At 42.2% G+C, this 19,908-nt stretch overlaps 1 protein-coding gene across 6 annotated transcripts in view; it reads right to left on the bottom strand.

The window, feature by feature from the left end:
- The window catches only part of LOC124599373 (maternal effect protein staufen-like), a 253,006-nt gene that overhangs the window by 106,673 nt on the left and 126,425 nt on the right, over positions 1–19,908 (bottom strand). For all 6 annotated transcript variants that reach the window (XR_006978568.1, XR_006978569.1, XM_047136072.1 and 3 more), the window contains exon 6: positions 1,515–1,687. Coding sequence is in view for 4 of the 6 variants with exons in the window: in XM_047136072.1 (XP_046992028.1) it covers positions 1,515–1,687 (173 nt within the window). In the remaining 2 variants the exon portion in view is untranslated. The remainder of the gene's footprint in view (positions 1–1,514; positions 1,688–19,908) is intronic.

The raw sequence follows: 19,908 nt of genomic DNA, 5'->3' as shown, positions 1-19,908 counted from the left end.
CACAAAGAATGTTCTGAAGATAATTGTCATTTTTCATTGATATTGTGTAGTATCAACAGTTGTAACATCTCTTAGGGAACCTATTACAGCAATGTTTAGCAGGAATGCTTCTTTTAATAAGCACATGTGAATTTTATGATATGGTAAAAAATAATTCACGAGTATAGTTTACTGCTTTACCTCAAACGATGAAACATTTGTTGAATTAAAAGAGTTTGTATCCTTCATATATTGTGTAATACTTATATGATACTCAAACGATGAAACATTTGTTGAATTAAAAGAGTTTGTATCCTTCATATATTGTGTAATACTTATATGATACTGTGAAAAGGTTTAATATTACATTTCTGTAAGTTACAAAATTCAATTCAACGGGATAAAGGATTGGGAGGGGAGGGGGGTGACAACGGAGTCTTCATACACACTGCACATTTTTCACATGTTACTTCCAGTGACAATATTTTTCAGAATACAACACAAGAGCTTACAATAAGTTGCTACAATTACTAAACATAACATGCACTTTTGTCACTAAGGGGGTATTACCTGCAAACAAAGATTTTACAAATTTTATAAGAATTTTACAGTTTAATGTCAAACACAGGGCAATAAATTAGCTGAACATGTCCCACATTACCATCCACACTGTGTTGTCTTCAGTTAACTGTCAATTTATATTATCAAACAGTTATCATGCACGGTTCATTGTTCATGATCCTAGTAGAGACTGCCTATGTAACAGCTTCTGCAGAAAAGAAAACTTTGATTTCCAATGTTTTGAATAAATACTGACCAAATTTTAAGATCTAAAATGCTGGCGTAATCTACTCACTAAGAGGTACAATCTTATGTTACAGGCTTTGTCATAATTAGACTAGTATTACAGCTAGAAACTGTGCAGATGTCTTGAGGCAGTATAGCTCACCACACCCAAATAACCAGCTTATATTCATTCTGTGTTTGAAAGTAACAGCAGTAAGTGACTTACAACAAACTTTACACATAATTTTAAACCTTTACAAAACTTGTTCTTGCTAATGACACTCACCCATAAAATAATGAAAGGAAACAAGGTTGTTACTTGCCACATTTTCACTATTATGCAGTAAAGAATTGCCACATCAGGCATGATGTTTTAATTTATTACTTCTTTACCAGTAATACTATTCACAACACATTCTGGAGATAGTATCCACATATAACACTTATTATATCTGCAAAATTATATAACTGTACAATACAGAGTTATGGCACCATAAACATTTGAGATGCATGAAAAATAAGGTTTTGCTTAAAATGGAGCATCAATTAGCCAGAAACTTCCAACCAATTTTTATGTAGTTTCAAACTTTTTCTAATTTTTTCTGTTTTACATGCTTAACAACAAATATTAAAACATTAACTAATTTGTAAAGCAATCTGAAGTCAGAGGCTGTTTTATACAATGGAGTAAGCTCTTCAAAGAATCCCCGGGTCACTGGTAAGCGAGAGGAGGGAAAATAAAAGCTTACCTTTTTACTGTTGGCTTGTCCTCTTGAGATTTTGTCCCCCAATACACATCTTGTCACAAATGTAGGCATATGTGCTGGACCTGTTTGACTTTCCACTTCAAAAGTGAGAGATAACTTCTGCTTGGCTGCGATTTCATAGACTATAGATGTTGCTGTTTTTGTTCCAATATTACCTATGGAAAAAATGTATAATTAAAACAAAATGTGTCAGATGTAAGCAATGGGCAATACGAAACTATATTTTAAACAGCTGTTCCAGTTATTCCCATTCTTTATTTCTGCAACAAGTAACTGTGAATGGTGCAACCATACAATCTGTAGAAGAATCACTATATTTCTTAAAAATGTTATGCCGCATGAAATTAATACAGGTCTATGTATAATCTTTGCGACAATACCAATATTCTTCATGTTAAGAGTTCTGCTCCAGAGCAGAATTCTGTATTCATACCGATTATAGCATATGGATGTCCTGTAGCCATAAGTCTCTACACTGGATTAGAGTTCTGCAAATGGAATCAAACAGCACTGTAGATCCACAGTTTACAGGTTCTCTGTTCTTTACAGATGAGGTGGGATTCGTACACAGAGTGGGTTAATAAATTACCACAATAATCTAATCTTGTGTGGACAGTTGCAAATCTTAGAGTGATTATGGAAGCAAGGTATCAGGATCGTTTTTGTATCAATATGTAGGTAGTGACTGTGGGTGACATACAGTATGTCCCATATACTTTTCTATCAAATTAACAAGTGCTGTTTACAAAAAATTTCTGCATGGAAAATTGCCCCCCGGTACTAGAAAATATTACACTTGCAGGAAACAAATGGGTCTGGTTGTTGCATAACAGGACACTACTGTATTTTCTACAACTCTTGTGAGACACTTCTAATGAGTGACTGACTGATCAAGGAAGTCCACTAGCTTAGCCCCCAGAGACATGCATCATCTGTGGACTGTTTTTGATTTGTGTCTATGAATGATGTTCATGATATTCACCAACACAAATGTCTGTATACAGTGAGGAGATTGTGCTTGTTATTGGAGTATCTTCAGACTGAAGCATCGTAGACAACTGGCTACACCACAGAAAAGAAATGTACACATAACCCATTGATCAACTTCAAGATGAGGGTGTAAGCTCTCAAAATGTACTGAGCGAGGTAGCGCAATGGTTAGCACACTGGACGTGGGAGGATAATGGTTCAGTCCCGTGTCCGGCCATCCTGATTTAGGTCTTCCGTGATTTCCCTATATCTCTTCAGGTAAATACCGGGATGGTTCCTTCGAAACGGCACGGCCAATTTCCTTCCCCATACTTCCTTAATCTCCTCCTCCTCAAAATGCATTTTGGAAGAAAATAAATGTGGTCGTTAATATAATGGTCAAAATAAATGTTGCATACAGATTTACTGTTGTTGTTGTTGTGGTCTTCAGTCCTGAGACTGGTTTGATGCAGCTCTCCATGCTACTCTATCCTGTGCAAGCTTCTTCATCTCCCAGTACTTACTGCAACCTACATCCATCTGAATCTGCTTAGTGTATTGATCTCTTGGTCTCCCTCTACGATTTTTACCCTCCACGTTGCCCTCCAATGCTAAATTTGTGATCCCTTGATGCCTCAAAACATGTCCTACCAACCAATCCCTTCTTCTAGTCAAGTTGTGCCACAAACTTCTCTTCTCCCCAATCCTATTCAATACGTCCTCATTAGTTACGTGATCTACCCACCTTATCTTCAGCATTCTTCTGTAGCACCACATTTCGAAAGCTTCTATTCTCTTCTTGTCCAAACTGGTTATCGTCCATGTTTCACTTCCATACATGGCTACACTCCATACAAATACTTTCAGAAACGTCTTCCTGACACTTAAATCTATACTCGATGTTAACAAATTTCTCTTCTTCAGAAACGCTTTCCTTGCCATTGCCAGTCTACATTTTATATCCTCTCTACTTCGACCATCATCAGTTATTTTACTCCCTAAATAGCAAAACTCCTTTACTACTTTAAGTGTCTCATTTCCTAATCTAATCCCCTCAGCATCACCCGATTTAATTAGACTACATTCCATTATCCTCGTTTTGCTTTTGTTGATGTTCATCTTATATCCTCCTTTCAAGATACTGTCCATTCCGTTCAACTGCTCTTCCAAGTCCTTTGCTGTCTCTGACAGAATTACAATGTCATCGGCAAACCTCAAAGTTTTTATTTCTTCTCCCTGGATTTTAATACCTACTCCGAATTTTTCTTTTGTTTCCTTGAATAACATCGGGGAGAGGCTACAACCCTGTCTCACTCCTTTCCCAACCACTGCTTCCCTTTCATGCCCCTCGACTCTTATAACTGCCATCTGGTTTCTGTACAAATTGTAAATAGCCTTTCGCTCCCTGTATTTTACCCCTGCCACCTTCAGAATTTGAAAGAGAGTATTCCAGTCAACATTGTCAAAAGCTTTCTCTAAGTCTACAAATGCTAGAAACGTAGGTTTGCCTTTTCTTAATCTTTCTTCTAAGATAAGTCGTAAGGTTAGTATTGCCTCACGTGTTCCAACATTTCTACGGAATCCAAACTGATCCTCCCCGAGGTCGGCTTCTACCAGTTTTTCCATTCGTCTGTAAAGAATTCGCGTTAGTATTTTGCAGCTGTGACTTATTAAACTGATAGTTCTGTAATTTTCACATCTGTCAACACCTGCTTTCTTTGGGATTGGAATTATTATATCCTTCTTGAAGTCTGTGGGTATTTCGCCTGTGTCATACATCTTGCTCACCAGATGGTAGAGTTTTGTCATGACTGGCTCTCCCAAGGCCATCAGTAGTTCTAATGGAATGTTGTCTACTCCCGGGGCCTTGTTTCGACTCAGGGTCTTTCAGTGCTCTGTCAAACTCTTCACGCAGTATCGTATCTCCCATTTCATCTTCATCTACATCCTCTTCCATTTCCATAATATTGTCCTCAAGTACATCGCCCTCTATATACTCCTTCCACCTTTCTGCCTTCCTTTCTTTGCTTAGAACTGGGTTGCCATCTGAGCTCTTGATATTCATACAAGTGGTTCTCTTCTCTCCAAAGGCCTCTTTAATTTTCCTGTAGGCAGTATCTATCTTACCCCTAGTGAGACAAGCCTCTACATCCTTACATTTGTACTCTAGCCATCCCTGCTTAGCCATTTTGCACTTCCTGTCAATCTCATTTTTGAGACGTTTGTATTCCTTTTTGCCTGCTTCATTTACGCATTTTTATATTTTCTCCTTTCATCAATTAAATTCAATATTTCTTCTGTTACCCAAGGATTTCTATTAGCCCTCGTCTTTTTACCTACTTGATCCTCTGCTGCCTTCACTACTTCATCCCTCAGAGCTACCCATTCTTCTTCTACTGTATTTCTTTCCCCCATTCCTGTCAATTGTTCCCTTATGCTCTCCCTGAAAGTCTCTACAACCTCTGGTTCTTTCAGTTTATCCAAGTCCCATCTCCTTAAATTCCCGCCGTTTTGCAGTTTCTTCAGTTTCAATCTGCAGTTCATAACCAATAGATTGTGGTCAGAATCCACATCTGCCCCTGGAAATGTCTTACAATTTAAAACCTGGTTCCTAAATCTCTGTCTTACCATTATGTAATCTATCTGATACCTTTTAGTATCTCCAGGATTCTTCCAGGTATACAACCTTCTTTCATGATTCTTGAACCAAGTGTTAGCTATGATTAAGTTATGCTCTGTGCAAAATTCTACAAGGCGGCTTCCTCTTTCATTTCTTCCCCCCAATCCATATTCACCTACTATGTTTCCTTCTCTCCCTTTTCCTACTGACGAATTCCAGTCACCCATGACTATTAAATTTTCGTCTCCCTTCACTACCTGAATAATTTCTTTTATCTCGTCATACATTTCATCAATTTCTTCATCATCTGCAGAGCTAGTTGGCATATAAACTTGTACTACTGTAGTAGGCATGGGCTTTGTGTCTATCTTGGCCACAATAATGCATTCACTCTGCTGTTTGTAGTAGCTAACCCGCACTCCTATTTTTTTATTCATATTAAACCTACTCCTGCATTACCCTTATTTGATTTTGTATTTATAACCCTGTAATCACCTGACCAAAAGTCTTGTTCCTCCTGCCACCGAACTTCACTAATTCCCACTATATCTAACTTTAACCTATCCATTTCCCTTTTTAAATTTTCTAACCTACCTGCCCGATTAAGGGATCTGACATTCCACGCTCCGATCCGTAGAATGCCAGTTTTCCGTCTCCTGATAACGACGTCCTCTTGAGTAGTCCCCGCCCGGAGATCCGAATGGGGGACTATTTTACCTCCGGAATATTTTACCCAAGAGGACGCCATCATCATTTAATCATACAGTAAAGTTGCATGTCCTCGGGAAAAATTACGGCTGTAGTTTCCCCTTGCTTTCAGCCGTTCGCAGTACCAGCACAGCAAGGCTGTTTTGGTTGATGTTACAAGGCCAGATCAGTCAATCATCCAGACTGTTGCCCCTGCAACTACTGAAAAGGCTGCTGCCCCTATTCAGGAACCACATGTTTGTCTGGCCTCTCAACAGATACTCCTCCATTGTGGTTGCACCTACGGTACGGCCATCTGTATCGCTGAGGCACGTAAGCCTCCCCACCAACGGCAAGGTCCATGGTTCATGGGGGGGATTTACTGTTATAATGTACATAACAGGAAACAACACTGATTTTGTTCAGTCAGGTACAGTTATAAGAAAACAAAAACAAAGACGATAAACACATTTCCACCTGATAAACACAAACTAAAAACAGAGCCTCACAAAATATTCAACTGCATACACTACAGTTTATTCTCACTGTCATCTGGCATAACACATCATTTATGAACCAATTGACCTTCCTCGTAATTGGTGACACTATTGAATGCCTTTAGTCATAATTCTTGCCAAATTGTCCAGATAAACCTGTGGCATATGTCCCATTCCTCCACAGTGGCCTCTATGAGGCCTTGTAAGGTCTCTGGAGGGACAGGAAGATTGCAAACCACTTGTTTTAGCATGACCTGTGCTTTGGAAAATATGAAGACCAGTCCATCCATCTGATCCTGTGTTACAACAGGAAGAGGTTCAGCTGATTAGAGGTTCACAAGAGTAATCATCTTGTGGTGTTGCAGTTCTTCTTGCGTCTGTGAAGACACCTTTTCAGTTTCGTATTACCCAGACATGTTTCAGCACTTTTTGTGCTATCTTCAGTAGGTTATTCTATCAACATTTTGAGAAATTTTTGGTACAAAATATTTACAACTGCAAATATTTTACAGCAATTATTAATTCACAATTGTAAATATCTGTATCAAAAGTTTCTCAAAACGTTAATAAAATAACCCACTGAAGATAGCACAAAAGTGCTGAAACTTGTCTGGGTAAAACGAAACTGAAAAGGTGTCTTGCATAAGGCAGAATTCCTTGCCTTAGGTTCACTAGAGTGTTATGATGAGGACATGCATTGCCATCCATCAGCATGAATCCCACTCTGTAAGCATGTTGGCCCGATACTTCGCACCACTCATCCTCCCATCTACTGGCACAATGGGTGTCCTGCAGCCCTACATGAATCCATCCCAAAACATGACTGAACTGCCTTGATAAGGGTGACAATCTACGATACATGGGTGCAGAGATGTGTTGGTATAGGCACACGACATCCAGGTCTCCAGTGCCCGCTCAAAAACAGTAAGAGGCAAAATGGGAGTATAAAACAGCACAGAAATGAAAAGTAACAAAATGTGGAAAACTATGTGTATATCCACATGGAAGCACGAAATGAAGTATCATGTCAATATTAAAACGTCAACTAAACAGGAAAAAAGTGGTAGAATGAGTTCAAAAAATATAGCAGATGGACTTGGCTGGGTGACCGCAAGTATAATGAGGATGAGACAGCCACTCTGCAACAAACTAAAACCTCCAACCTAAAAGCTTAGGCCAGAGTTGAGACATATCATAAAACTTTAAAGCTTGAATCACACTTGTCTCATTATTAGCTAAAATAGAGGGCAGATCCCCTCTGATATTTGCTTCTGCCCTTGCATCATGGTATATAAAATGCACTCTGTTGAAATATGGCGTACGGAGATTTGCACGCCACAAGGATCACTAAACGGAGGATCCTCGTGCCATAGTAAAAAGTCACATGTACCAGGGCAGTGATCAATGTGAAGACGTGTAGGGTCACTTCATCCCACCTCAGCAACCAGCAGTATGAATGCCATGGCCAGATAGTTGACTTTACCAACTGCAGCTAATTGTCTATTACTGCCAGCCATTCCTCATCTCACAACTGCATGAACTTCCTATTTAGTGCTGAAACGACAACCTGCAGGCGACAGTGTGCCATATCCCGTCCTCTGCAGGCCTCCTTGGCAGTCCGACCAGTCAGTTCATTTCCCCATATCCCTACATGCCCTGGCACCTAGCAGAATGACACCTGCTTTACCTGCCACTGAAGCAAGTATAGTCAGTCATAAATCAGCCGGGCCAACTTCTCCGTTGGGTACAGGTTCTGTGGTAATTGTAACGCACAAAAGGGAATCAGAGCAGATAAGAATATGATGCATCTGCTCCAGTACCTTCAGGATTGCGAAAAGCTCTGCTGAGAAAACAGTATACTCATCACGAAGGTGAAACCTGGTGACATGTTCAAGGAACACTATGGACCAGCCATGAGAATTCCCCTGTTTAGACTATCAGTGTAAACTACTGTGAAACCATGAGGCATATCTAAAATGTTACAAAACATAGACTTAAATGTAAATCTGGTGTACTATCTTTCTTAAAATTGGTCAAGTCTAAAATAAGTCTGTGCCTCTGGAGAAGCCAACATGGAAACCTGCTCTAAGCTAGATGTAAAACATTAAGACTGGCCACACACATCTCTAAAAGGCAATCTTTTGCGCAAGTCCCATAGAGCCTCATTGCAAGTAGCTGTCGCCTGATGTGAAGTGGTGGTTCAGCAGCCTCTGCACAGAGGCTCGGTATGGGACTAGTTCTGAACGCCCCAGTGGCCTACTGAATCTCTTCATGGTGCACCATGTCCTACATTTTTAAATAAGAGGGTCTCACAGACCCATACACCACGCACCATAAGCTAGCCAAGAACAAACAAAGGCTCTGTAAAACCAGACCAGACAAATCCTGTCTGCTCCCCCGTGAACTGTGTTTAAGACATTTAAAAATACTTAGTGCCTTAAGGGACCATTTTTCCAGGCCCTTAATATGTGGCAACCATGTAAGTCTACAGTCAAATATGCAGCCCAAGAACCGCATTGTGTCTTTAAAATTAAAAGTAGTGTCCCTCATACACAACTCAGAAAAGTTTGAAATGAAACCAGAACTGTTCAAGGCTCATAAGGAGAGTCATTATCAGTCAAAATCGGAGTCTCAGGACAATAAGTCTGGACTGAGAGTGCCTTCTGTGCCGTATGACCCAGCAGCAGTTGCACTGATTAATCCCTTCTCAGACAAGGCAACGGAGGACAGGACAATTCTCATTAAGGATGCAAATGGGTGGTCAAATGAAGTAACCCTATTTGTTGCTAATATGCATTTGGCAGGGGATGCCAAATCATATGTTCTCTACCATGAAACACTGAGCAAAGCACATACATTCCAGAAGGCGGCCGCGTGTTTGTGCCAATGATACAAAAAGAAGAACAATGCGTGATGTTTTCATGACAAATCGAGTATATTGTTGATGCAGCGTAATGAGTCTGTGGAAGCGTTCTCAGATAGAATTCGTAAGTTATATGTACAGATCTAGAATATGTACAGATCTAGAATGCAGAAGCTAATAGAGTACTGTTACAGGAGGCAGAAAATAAGAGCTGTGGGTGTTTTTTTGTGTGGCATACCCACTGAAATGTCACGGAGGGTACAGATGGGGAATCTAGAGGACTTGGAGTAAACTTTTAGGATTGCAACACTTATAAAGAAGACATATATGGCCAAAAAGCAGAGAGTGGACCATCACATATTCACTTTTAAAGTCAAGTGTTATAGATATTGTTGGGAGGGGCTTGTAAGGATGCAGTGTAGGCAACCAGAGTAGCATGTGTGTGGCATAGAGGGTCACCTGACATTTGAGTGTAGAGGTAGGAGCAAGGCAAGCAGCTGTTCAAGACAAATGGAACTGCTTCAACTGTCGAAAGGCTGTCCCAATAGACCTCAACACAGCACAAGTTAGTGCACAGACAGAATGTAGCTTAGTGGGCTTAGAGTGTGTCAGGAAACAAAATTTTGGTGGACACAGGTGTGAATGTGTCCTTTATCAGTCTGGACCACCATGGTATACACAATGTGAGGTTGGCAATAATAAGGTGGAATCATTGGGTATGGCAGTACTGCAGTTTTTAGCAAATGCACGGAGGTGTTGCCATGCATAGGCAAACATTATTCAGTGATGCTTGGGCTAGAGTTTCTCGACAAACATCACACTAAGAATGATCTTCAGCAACACACAGTGGAACTCCGTGGGACTTTGTTTCAACTGGGGAAAACAGTTCCAATAGACACAATGGTGCGAGGTTCACCTATCATGGAGGTTTACGTTTTCAGTAAAGATTGATCAACAGGATAAAATAACAGCAGGTACGGGAAAGATAGTGTGGGCTTCAGTGGATACCGATTTGCTAAGGGAAACATAGGTGGTTGAACCGCTCCTAAGCAAGGAAGAGTTCGATAGTTCACATTGTTTTATCTGCAGGAGTTTAGTGCAAGTGAGTAACATTAATGAGAAACAGATGATTCCAGTTAGTATGGATAACTCTGGCAGAGGGGAGGTGACTGTCTTAAAGGGTGCAACAATAGCCACTTTTGAAGTCTTGGAAGATGACGACTTCGACAGGTCAAGCTTAGAGGAAAGCCACAAGCAAACGTCGATAAGGAAGTGTTACATGGGAAAGTAGATCATTTGAAGGGCACTGATAGAATGGCTATGGAGAACTTGTTGTTGAGGTTTAGTGATTTATTCTGTGCCAACAGGAGGTTACAAACAACCCCGCTGATGCAACATCACATACCAACAGGAGATAGTGCATCAATTTATAGGAAGGCATAGCATATAGGGTCATTCCATGTCAAGTGTGCCGGTTCAGAAGATGCTCCCAGCTCGACCATCTTCAACTTTGATTAAATTTGTACAGTACGTACCTCGGGGCCCTACATGAACTTAAGTTTCACGCTCACCTGAATTTTTATTGAGGTGCTAGAGCCACTTCTGTGAAGACCGTTTTTACCAAGACCGAAAAGTCACGAAGAAATCTTCGAGTTTGGCATTCCACTGTTCCTAATACAAAAGAGCTAGACTCTTGCTTCTGAGTGTAGTGGTACAACATTTTATGCTCTACACATAAATGATGGAAGCAGAGTCAGGGTGTATATGTGGACAAGGAAAAAAAAATTCCCGGATTTCCTGGTTAAAAATACACTTTCTCCCGGGTGAAAACATACTTTTTCCCTGTTAACTGACAGTGTATTTTCTCTCAGAACTGTATAACTTATCAGTCCTTTGAATGATTATGGTTTTATACACGGGCGTAGAATTTCCCAGTGCTTTAGAAAACTAAACACAGGGGGAAAAAAAAAACACATTTCAGAAAGATCTTTGATGTGCAGCAACATGTATTACGAAAGTATAAATTTGAATTCCATCAAACACCACATGTTACTTTCCGAGCATTGAAATCAAGATTGTGATGGCTTTTGTTAGCCAGTCACACAAACAGAAAAAAGTTAACGGTTTAAAATTAATATACATAGTGTAGCTACACGAAACACAAAGCTTTCACATATAATATTGGTCTGTAAGATTAATAAGCTGCAAGAGAAGCTAAGCTTTCACATGTAATGTTGGTATTTTATGCGCATAATACAATTTACGATGTATCACACAAATGTGCCAGTAAAATTTTTAATAGCGACATAAATGTCTGATCTTCTGGGCTCTAAATTCATCTAAATGGCTCGTCATCAAAGAGTTGATTTTTAAATGAGAGTCAAACGCTCTGTGATTTAAGAAATTCATCGTACATTCTCACACATAGTTCAACTTGCTTAAAAGGAAATTTGCTTTGATGGTAATGCTTTTCAAACCACCATTCGGAATATTTTCCTGTGACCTGTTAGAAATAGGTTAGTTTCTGCAGTTGCCAGAGAGTGCCAGATGACAGGCATCACCGCGCTTGCGCAACTACGATGCCGTAGGAAGCCCTTATGTTCGTTCGTGTAAAACATTAAAAGATCTTACATTATGTCATAAAGGAAACAAGACATCAGAGGATACTCCAAGAGCATCGGAATTTCATGACCCATACTAAAATGTGCACATTTAAAGTGCTCATTCGTACGTCCAGATTCCCAGTGAAGAAGGCCATGACCTGATATTAAGCTTATCAGCGTGGTTTTGCGGGATGTAAATTTTCTTGGAGTACCAATACTGTGTTATCTTATGATTGGTTGTTTATTATGGCATAATTCTATACGTGCTAGATGTTGAAAATGTGCACTTGAAATGCAGCGAACAGTGTGTGGAATTAAACACTTCATTTCAAATATATTGTCTGCCTCAGCGGAAAAGATTAATAAAAGAAAATTTCTTTAACAAACTGACAAAAATAACTTCATTGTTCTGCAAGGCAATTAATGCTTGACTGTCAGGAATGTGGAAATAAAATAAAATCTGCAACTAACAACACATTTTAGCCTTCCATAATTATGTGAATGTATTTTAATTCACTCGATAGCTCCCGGCTACAGAAATCTGTTTTGTTTTCATTTGACATGAGAGCAGTAGATGAAGAGAAAACAGCAAAATCACTAAATGTAAACACAGGTCATGTGGAGACTACCCACTTCCCCACTATAATTCAGACTGCTCTGCGCATCAGCCCCGGGTCTATGATATATCCGAACCGGGGCAATACCCCGCCATTCCCTCGAGCGTTTGAGATAGGACAAAAAAAAAAAAAAAAAAAAAAAGAATTTTCAAAAATATATTCATTTTGTAGCGCAGTTTTCTGAAGAGCCTGATGCATAAAACGTGTGTTCGAGGAAATGTAACACGCGTTATTTGGTCATAAGTGTGCCAAAGTGCAGTGCCTCACCTCCTCACACAGCATTCTTCTATCGCACGTCTCTGTACTTCGCTCTGTGGAATTGAAACGTGTATATTTTGTAATGGATGCCATCAAACTATATTCAGGACAGTGTGTCCCTCTTATATATATATATATATATATATAAGAGGGACACACTGTCCTGAATATATATATATATATATATATATATATATATATATGAGGGACACACTGTCCAGAAAATACGCACTCTTTATTCCCTATCAGCTAACAACTTGCTGCTTTGTGTGACATAAAATTAAATATAGGATACATAGACCCAGTATACACATTTATTCAATCCTTAGCTCCTCGAGTTTTTTTCTCTCTAATCTTGCTACAGCTTTACACAACATACTTTCCTTTCTGCGAAAGTTTGTCAAGCGTTTTGCTACATGAAAAATCGAAATGTCGCTGTCTAATACTGCAAAAGCTGTTAATACAAATAGCGCCCAAGACTGGTGTGGTTTCCCGATCTGATAATGTCTATTTTGTCACTGTCTGCTAGATAAAACAAACTAAGCCTTTCTAATACTGCAACAATTGAAATGTCCAATGCCTATTAGGCCTACTACAAGCAAAAAGCTTTACGTTAGGCAATAGTTTCACACTTCATTCATACGCTCCAGTTTCTCAAGCTGAGATCAAAAAGTAGTAGTACGAAATTTTTATACAAACTTGGAATCATCATATTGTTCCATAATTTGTGTGATGTCCCGATTTCTTCTCCTTCCTCATTGTAAAAAACAGTCTTGTTATCACTAATTCTGTAACTATTCCTCCCAATGTCAAAGCTTATTACAGGTTAACTTCACTAACTCTGCTAGAATCACCGGTTTAGTTATCCCACGATTATTCTCCGGTTAGGCATTGTTACATGTTCGTAAAACGCATTTTCCGCACTTCTTAAAGAATAGAACTTAAAGCGGCTGCAAGCTGGGGACTGTGCAACTGGCCCTTACTAGTATAGTGATCTGGCCAAAAATTTTCCGTCAAAATTTCATTTTCTTCGGTACACCGAGTAGGTAATATGTGATCTTTCTTACCTGTTATTCGTTTATTTCCACTCTTGTATTCTGAATCTATGGATTTCGCTAATAATTAAACAAAGCCCATTCATTCGTAAACCCAATCGACCAGCGGTTGGCATTCAGCCGTTTGGCTTTACATCATGTGTCTCAAACTGGACACCTACTACATTACATTCATTAATACTATTAAACAGAGCACATTTCATTCTATTAGTGTCTCTTTGGGTAAGGTGCAAAAATCATGCCATACATTTGAAATTTTGTTGATTATGTCTGCACTGTTTAAATATTCATTTTGCTTGCTGTTTGTTTGGTGATTTTAAACCTGTTTGTGACAGGTTCATTGGAAAATTTAACCATTTAACTGTACTGGAGACTGCTACATAATTTTTGTGAAGTTGAATGCTAATTAATTTTATTTCTTTTCTTTATTTAGGACTTGACAATTTGATTCTAGTGCCTGAAGCATATCACATCATTGCTAAAATGGAAAAACAAGATCAAGTTAATGTATACAGTTTTGAAAATACTGATTTTCCATGCCACTTAACAATGTACAATGCCTTAAAAGGACTAAAAGCTGTAAAGGAACTTTCCTTAGAAGAACGGAGTGGTTTACATTCTACTGAAAATGCTCAACTATGCTTCCACCATGTAGCTTTACCCCTGCAAAGACCTGAATTTTTGCAAAGATCATGCTGCAACTCGTTTGGTAAGAAAAACCTCTGGTACCGAGCACTGTGGGTTTCGAATCCGCACCAGACGGCATGGACCTCGATTACCACTAGAGGTCTCTCCAGCAATAACACCGTAAGGTGTGGCTGCGCGCGCTCTCCTGGCCCGCATATAATGTGAGAGCGCCATGGTGGAGCACGTGGTCCCAGCAGCCAATAGCGACATAATCTATCAAGCATTTAAGTGCCTGCCTCTCGCTCAGCAGACAGTCTGGTATTCGCGTTACTCTATCGACATCTCGCATACAGATGGCGTGTTTACATTACTTTGTTTCCGTGTACAAGTGGACGTTGTGGATTTGTGAAGTTTTGCTTGTGACCCTGTTGCTATTTGCGTGTTGTTGTTTGTTAGGTCTTGCTCTGTCGTCAATCGTTGTTTGTGTCCATCCTTCCCCATCGTTTTGTTTGTTTGCGGGCCGCTCCCGTTTGGTCCCGCCAAGCTTTCGTTCTCAGCAACGCCGCGACCATTCCGGTCACAGTTACAACATTTTTGCGCGGTGAGGATGGGATACACTTGAGAGTGACAAAACAGCTGAAACCATAAGTAACAAATACATTTACTAATATTCCAGGACGAAAATGTTAAACGTTGTCGTTTCTAAAATTTCTACAGTCATTATTCCTGAGTTCCTAATGAGAATGGAACTGGAAGACAGGCCCGGAAGTGTGGGGGACCAGGGGTATCTGCTTCCTGCGGCAGTTTCAGAGTGTGCCAAATTTCTATCTTTGAAGAAAAAAACCTTGTTTCATACAGCGCCTAGTGTTGTCACTGTTGTCCGATCTTGTGGCTCTGTCTTTCCAGGAGATATGCCTTTTACTGACGAACTATTATTCGCAACGCTACCATGTGGTCGCCTCTTGGCTGGAGTTCCACCAGTACCATAAACAGCCTGGTCAGTCATACAGTCCCCGGGTCATGGACTTGCAGGGTCTCAGCCGTTGGTGCGATTTTACAGGCACCAATCAGCAGTGTATGGCTTCGTACACGGATTTCCTGATCCGGGATGCGGCGGTTCAGCTAGTTCCCAATCCTGAGGTCCGCAGTGCGGCATTGAAACTTGATAACCCCTTCTTGGAAGATATTCTACGCATTGCACACTCCTTTGAAATTGCTCAGGCAGCTAATGAGCACCTTGTGACACTGCCGCAAGTGGCGGCGATCGATGTGCCTCGGAGGGTTCCACCCTCGCGACGCCGGTGTGACCCTGCCAACACAGGCCAGCAATGTTGGGACTCCTCTTTGTCCTACGTCTGTATGGCATTGGCACCTCCGGTTGCCCCTCGTAACCAGTCACATGACCCTTTCCACCTACCCACAGTGCTTTACCACACATTCTCGAGCTGACTGTCCCCACTGCTGGAAAACATGCACACTGTATAACAAGGAGGGCCACATCTGATTGGTTTGTCGTAGTTGCTCGACTTGCTCCAGTCCAGCCCCTCCTCGGCCTCAAGATACCTCCATGCTCTGCAAGTGGTAGTCCCATAGGATGACCCATCAGTGTCGAAGCTTTCCCGCATGCTCTGCCTTTTCACTGAGGATGTCAGTTTTCAGGTCAACACTGGAGCCACCATCCCCCAGATTAATATGGGCTCTCCTGCGTTGTCACCTCCCTCTCAGCATTTGGTCGCGTACAGACGGTACCATTCCCCTTCATGGGTAGTTCGTTGTCCAGCCCCTTACCCTATTTGTTGTCGACCATCCATCGACTTCGAATATTTTTGACCTGGATGTGTTTCAGCTGTTTGGCTTTTCAATTTCTGATGAAGTTAGGGTCATTTCTACAGCTGTTCCTTTTTAGGACTTGGACGATCTGTGCTCCGCTTTTGCGTCGTTGTTTGCAAAGGATTTCGGATGTGCTTCCAATTTTCAGGAGCACGTCATACTTTGGCCGGATGCGCAGCCTCGCTTTCTCAGGGCCCGACCCCTTCCAGCGGACTTATGGCCAGCAGTCAAGCAGAAACTTGATCGGCTCCAGGCCGCTGGCATTCTGGAGCATGTGATGTACAGTGCCTGGGTGACACCACTGGGCGTCATACAGAAACCCAATGTGTCCCTTCGCCTGTGTGGGGACTCTGGCGCTACTGTCAATGCTCAGTCCCTCATAGATACTTACCCCATTCCCCGCCAGGAAATCTTCTCACCAAGCTTGCCAGGGGAGAGTACTTTTCCAATATCAACCTGGCTGAGGCATACCACCAGGTACCCTTGGATGCCAATTCCCAGAACATCTTGGTTATCAATACGCCTCTCAAATTGTACAAGTACAAGTGCCTTCCATTTGGTGTCTCTTCGGTGCCGGCCATTTCCAAGCAGTTCCTGCAGCAGCTTACACAGCCTATCGCTGCCTGCGTGAATTATCTGGTTGATATCTTGGTCACTAGGTGTTCTCGCCAGAAAAAATTTGTAAAACCTCAGCACCTTATTTCACGCTCTGCAATCTGTAGATTTTTTTTTTTTTTTCCCCCAATAGGAAGTTCGCCATCCAAAAATTTAACACCTATCTCTTTGGGGCAAAGTTCACCCTCCTGACGGACCATAAACCCTTAGTTACGCTTTTCAGATCCCACTCTCACCTTCCAGAGCAGAGAGTTCAACGTCTCCACTTCTGGGGGTTATTTTTACAAAATTACGTCTACACCATCTGGTATAAGCCCACTGCCCACCACACTAACGCGGATGCTTTGTCACGTCTCCCAGCAGGCCCTGATCCTGTGTTTCACTAACAGGAGGTCCTTTGCTTTCACATTGACCGCCAACTCTTGTAAACTGTCCTTCCTTACCAAATTAACTATTCCTTGAGGTCTCAAAATTTGTCCAATCAACTGATACCCTTGTCTTCTTCATCTTCGGCATTCTCCTGCAGCACCAAATTTCAAAACCGTGACCATAAGATCGCTTCAGCTGTATGATAAATCTTGACTTCTGATCAAAGTAGTTTCACAGTGTTAGAGCCACATCTTCAGGAATATAGATGCATGTACACAAGGGCAAAAATGAATAAAGATCCTGTTTTGGTTAAAATGATGTTGCTGCCTACTCCAAACACCCATATGTTGTCCACATGGCGTCCACCACCACGGATGCCACACTCACTGCCCTGGCCAAGGTTCTCACCATATAGGGCCTGCCTCACACATTGGTCTCCAATAATGGCCCCTAATTGACAGCATCCTCCTTCCAAGAGTTCAGAGAGGCCAACAGTATCAAACGTATCAGTATCCCAGCTTTCCACCCTTCCTCAAATGGCAAGGCGGAGAGGCTTGTCCACACAGTTGACGTAGGCGGTCGACACATCTCCAACCACATCGGCCCTCACCCTGTTTCTGAGCACCTATCGCACCAAACCATTGATGGCTGCAGTCTGGCAGAGCTCCTCATGGGCGACAGCTGCGGACACTGCTCCATTTGCTGATGCTGTCCCCCTCCCGCCCTCACTCCTGGCCCTCTCAGCATTCTGCACCCGGCACGGCTGTGTGGGCCCACATGTACGGGAGCAAGGTGGGTTGGACACCCGTCATGGTCGTCATAGCCCATGGGCGGCATGTGATGTAGGTGTAGATATTAAAAAGAGTTGGAGCACTGCCATCATAACTAACTCTGCCCACATGCCCCTGTGGGACTCCCGCCGCCGCCTCCTCCTCTGCTACCTTCTTTGGGTACAGACGTGGTCCTCGAGTCCCCGTCACTGCCCCCGGTTGCTGCCTCCCATCCCCCAGGTGGATCAGCAGCTCCCTCCACCGACCTGGCCTCTGGGGCGGCCGTCAAGGACACCTCTGATGTCCCTTCCTCCCTGCCACTGGCAGTTGACAAGCCTGGGTCTTCTCCCATCTGCCAACTGCCTCGGCACTGTCAGGGGCATTTCTGCCCCTACACGCAAGTTTCAGGGAGGAGGAATTCGGTACCGAGCGCCACAGGTTTCGAATCTGTGCCAGATGGCATGGACCTTGGTTACCATTAGAGGTGTCTCCAGCTGTTGCGCCGTAAGCTGTGGCTGCGTGCATGCTCCTGGCCAGCGTATAATGTGAGGGAGCCATGGTGGAGCACATGGTCCCAGCAGCCAGTAGCGACATACTCTATCATGTATTTAAGTGCCTGCCTCTGGCTTAGCAGGCAGCCTGATATTTGCGTTAGTCTATCGACGACTTGCCTACAGACAGTGTGTTTACATAACTTTGTTTCCTTGTATGAGCGGACATTGTGGATTCGTGAGGTTTCACTTGTGACCCTGTTGCTATTTGCGTGTTGTTGTTCGTTAGGTCTTGCTTGGTAGTCAGTCGTCGTTTGTGTCTGTCCTTCCCTATTCATTTTGTTTGTTCACAGGCCGCTCCCGTACAGTTCTGCTGCACTTTCATTTTCAGCAACACCATGACCGGAACGGTTACAACAAAACCGTACTGTACGAAAAAGTTTGCTCTCAATCAACATAGAAACAGCTGACCTACTAAAAAGGATAACTGTGTCTGATATTAAACAAGGCCAAAAAATGTGCTCTTCCTGTAGAAAAGAATTTGATACACTGAAATATTGACAAATGAGGGGTAGGGATTAAACTGCGAGGTCATTGGTACCTTGTTCCTGGCAGAACAATTACACAGGGGAAAGGGTAAAAGAAAGGAGACGTACACCACAACAACAGGAGAAAGGAAGAAGAACGACTATGGACAAAACAGGAAAAGAAAATGACAGAGAGAAGTAAGCAACAGGTAGAAGGGGTAAAAACAAGAGAGCAGATGACCCTGGCTGGCCGACCAAGAGAATAAAATGGAAACGCCAGCCACTCTGCAACATATTAAAACATCCGCCCTAAAAGCATTAGAGTGAAAAACACAAAGGGACAAAGGACATGCGCTAAAACTTATATAGAATGATAAAACCCACTGTCACATAAAAAATATAAAAGTAAATTAGCCAATGAGGCGTTGTCAGCTAAAATTAATGACAATGAGTCCGGTAACTGAAGAGTCCATCAGGGCAGCCAGATAAGCACAGCTTACCAAGATACGGGCCACTGTTAGCCGGACGCTGCACTGAGACTGAGGTGGGTCGTCACAGCGCAGGAGGTAGTCATGTGCACCCAAGCGTGACCAATGTGGAGCCGGCAGAGAACCACAGAGTCCCCGCGAGAGGCCCACATGGAGGACTGGCACACATTCACAGTATCCTTAATGGCAAGCAGTTTGTTGTGCGTGCTGAGGTTATGGCATTTTGATCCCAAAGCTGCAAAAGCTTGCAGCGTAGTACTGAACGGACGTCAATTGCAGAGAAGCTGATCTCCATAAGTGGTTTCTGTGTAGCCTGTTTGGCCAGCCTGTCGGCAAATTCATTGCCTCGGATTCTGATGTGACCTGGGGTCCAGACAAACACCACTGAACGACTGGACCATTCCAGGGCATAGACGGACTCCTGGACGGTTGCTACCAAAGGATGACAAGGGTAGCACTTGCCGATAGCCTGTAGGTTGCTCAAGGAGTC

Source organism: Schistocerca americana, chromosome 1, assembly GCF_021461395.2.
Source record: "Schistocerca americana isolate TAMUIC-IGC-003095 chromosome 1, iqSchAmer2.1, whole genome shotgun sequence".
NCBI classification, from domain to species: domain Eukaryota; kingdom Metazoa; phylum Arthropoda; class Insecta; order Orthoptera; family Acrididae; genus Schistocerca; species Schistocerca americana.
Note: the sequence above shows the minus strand (reverse complement) of the source record. Positions and strands in the feature narration are given on the sequence as shown.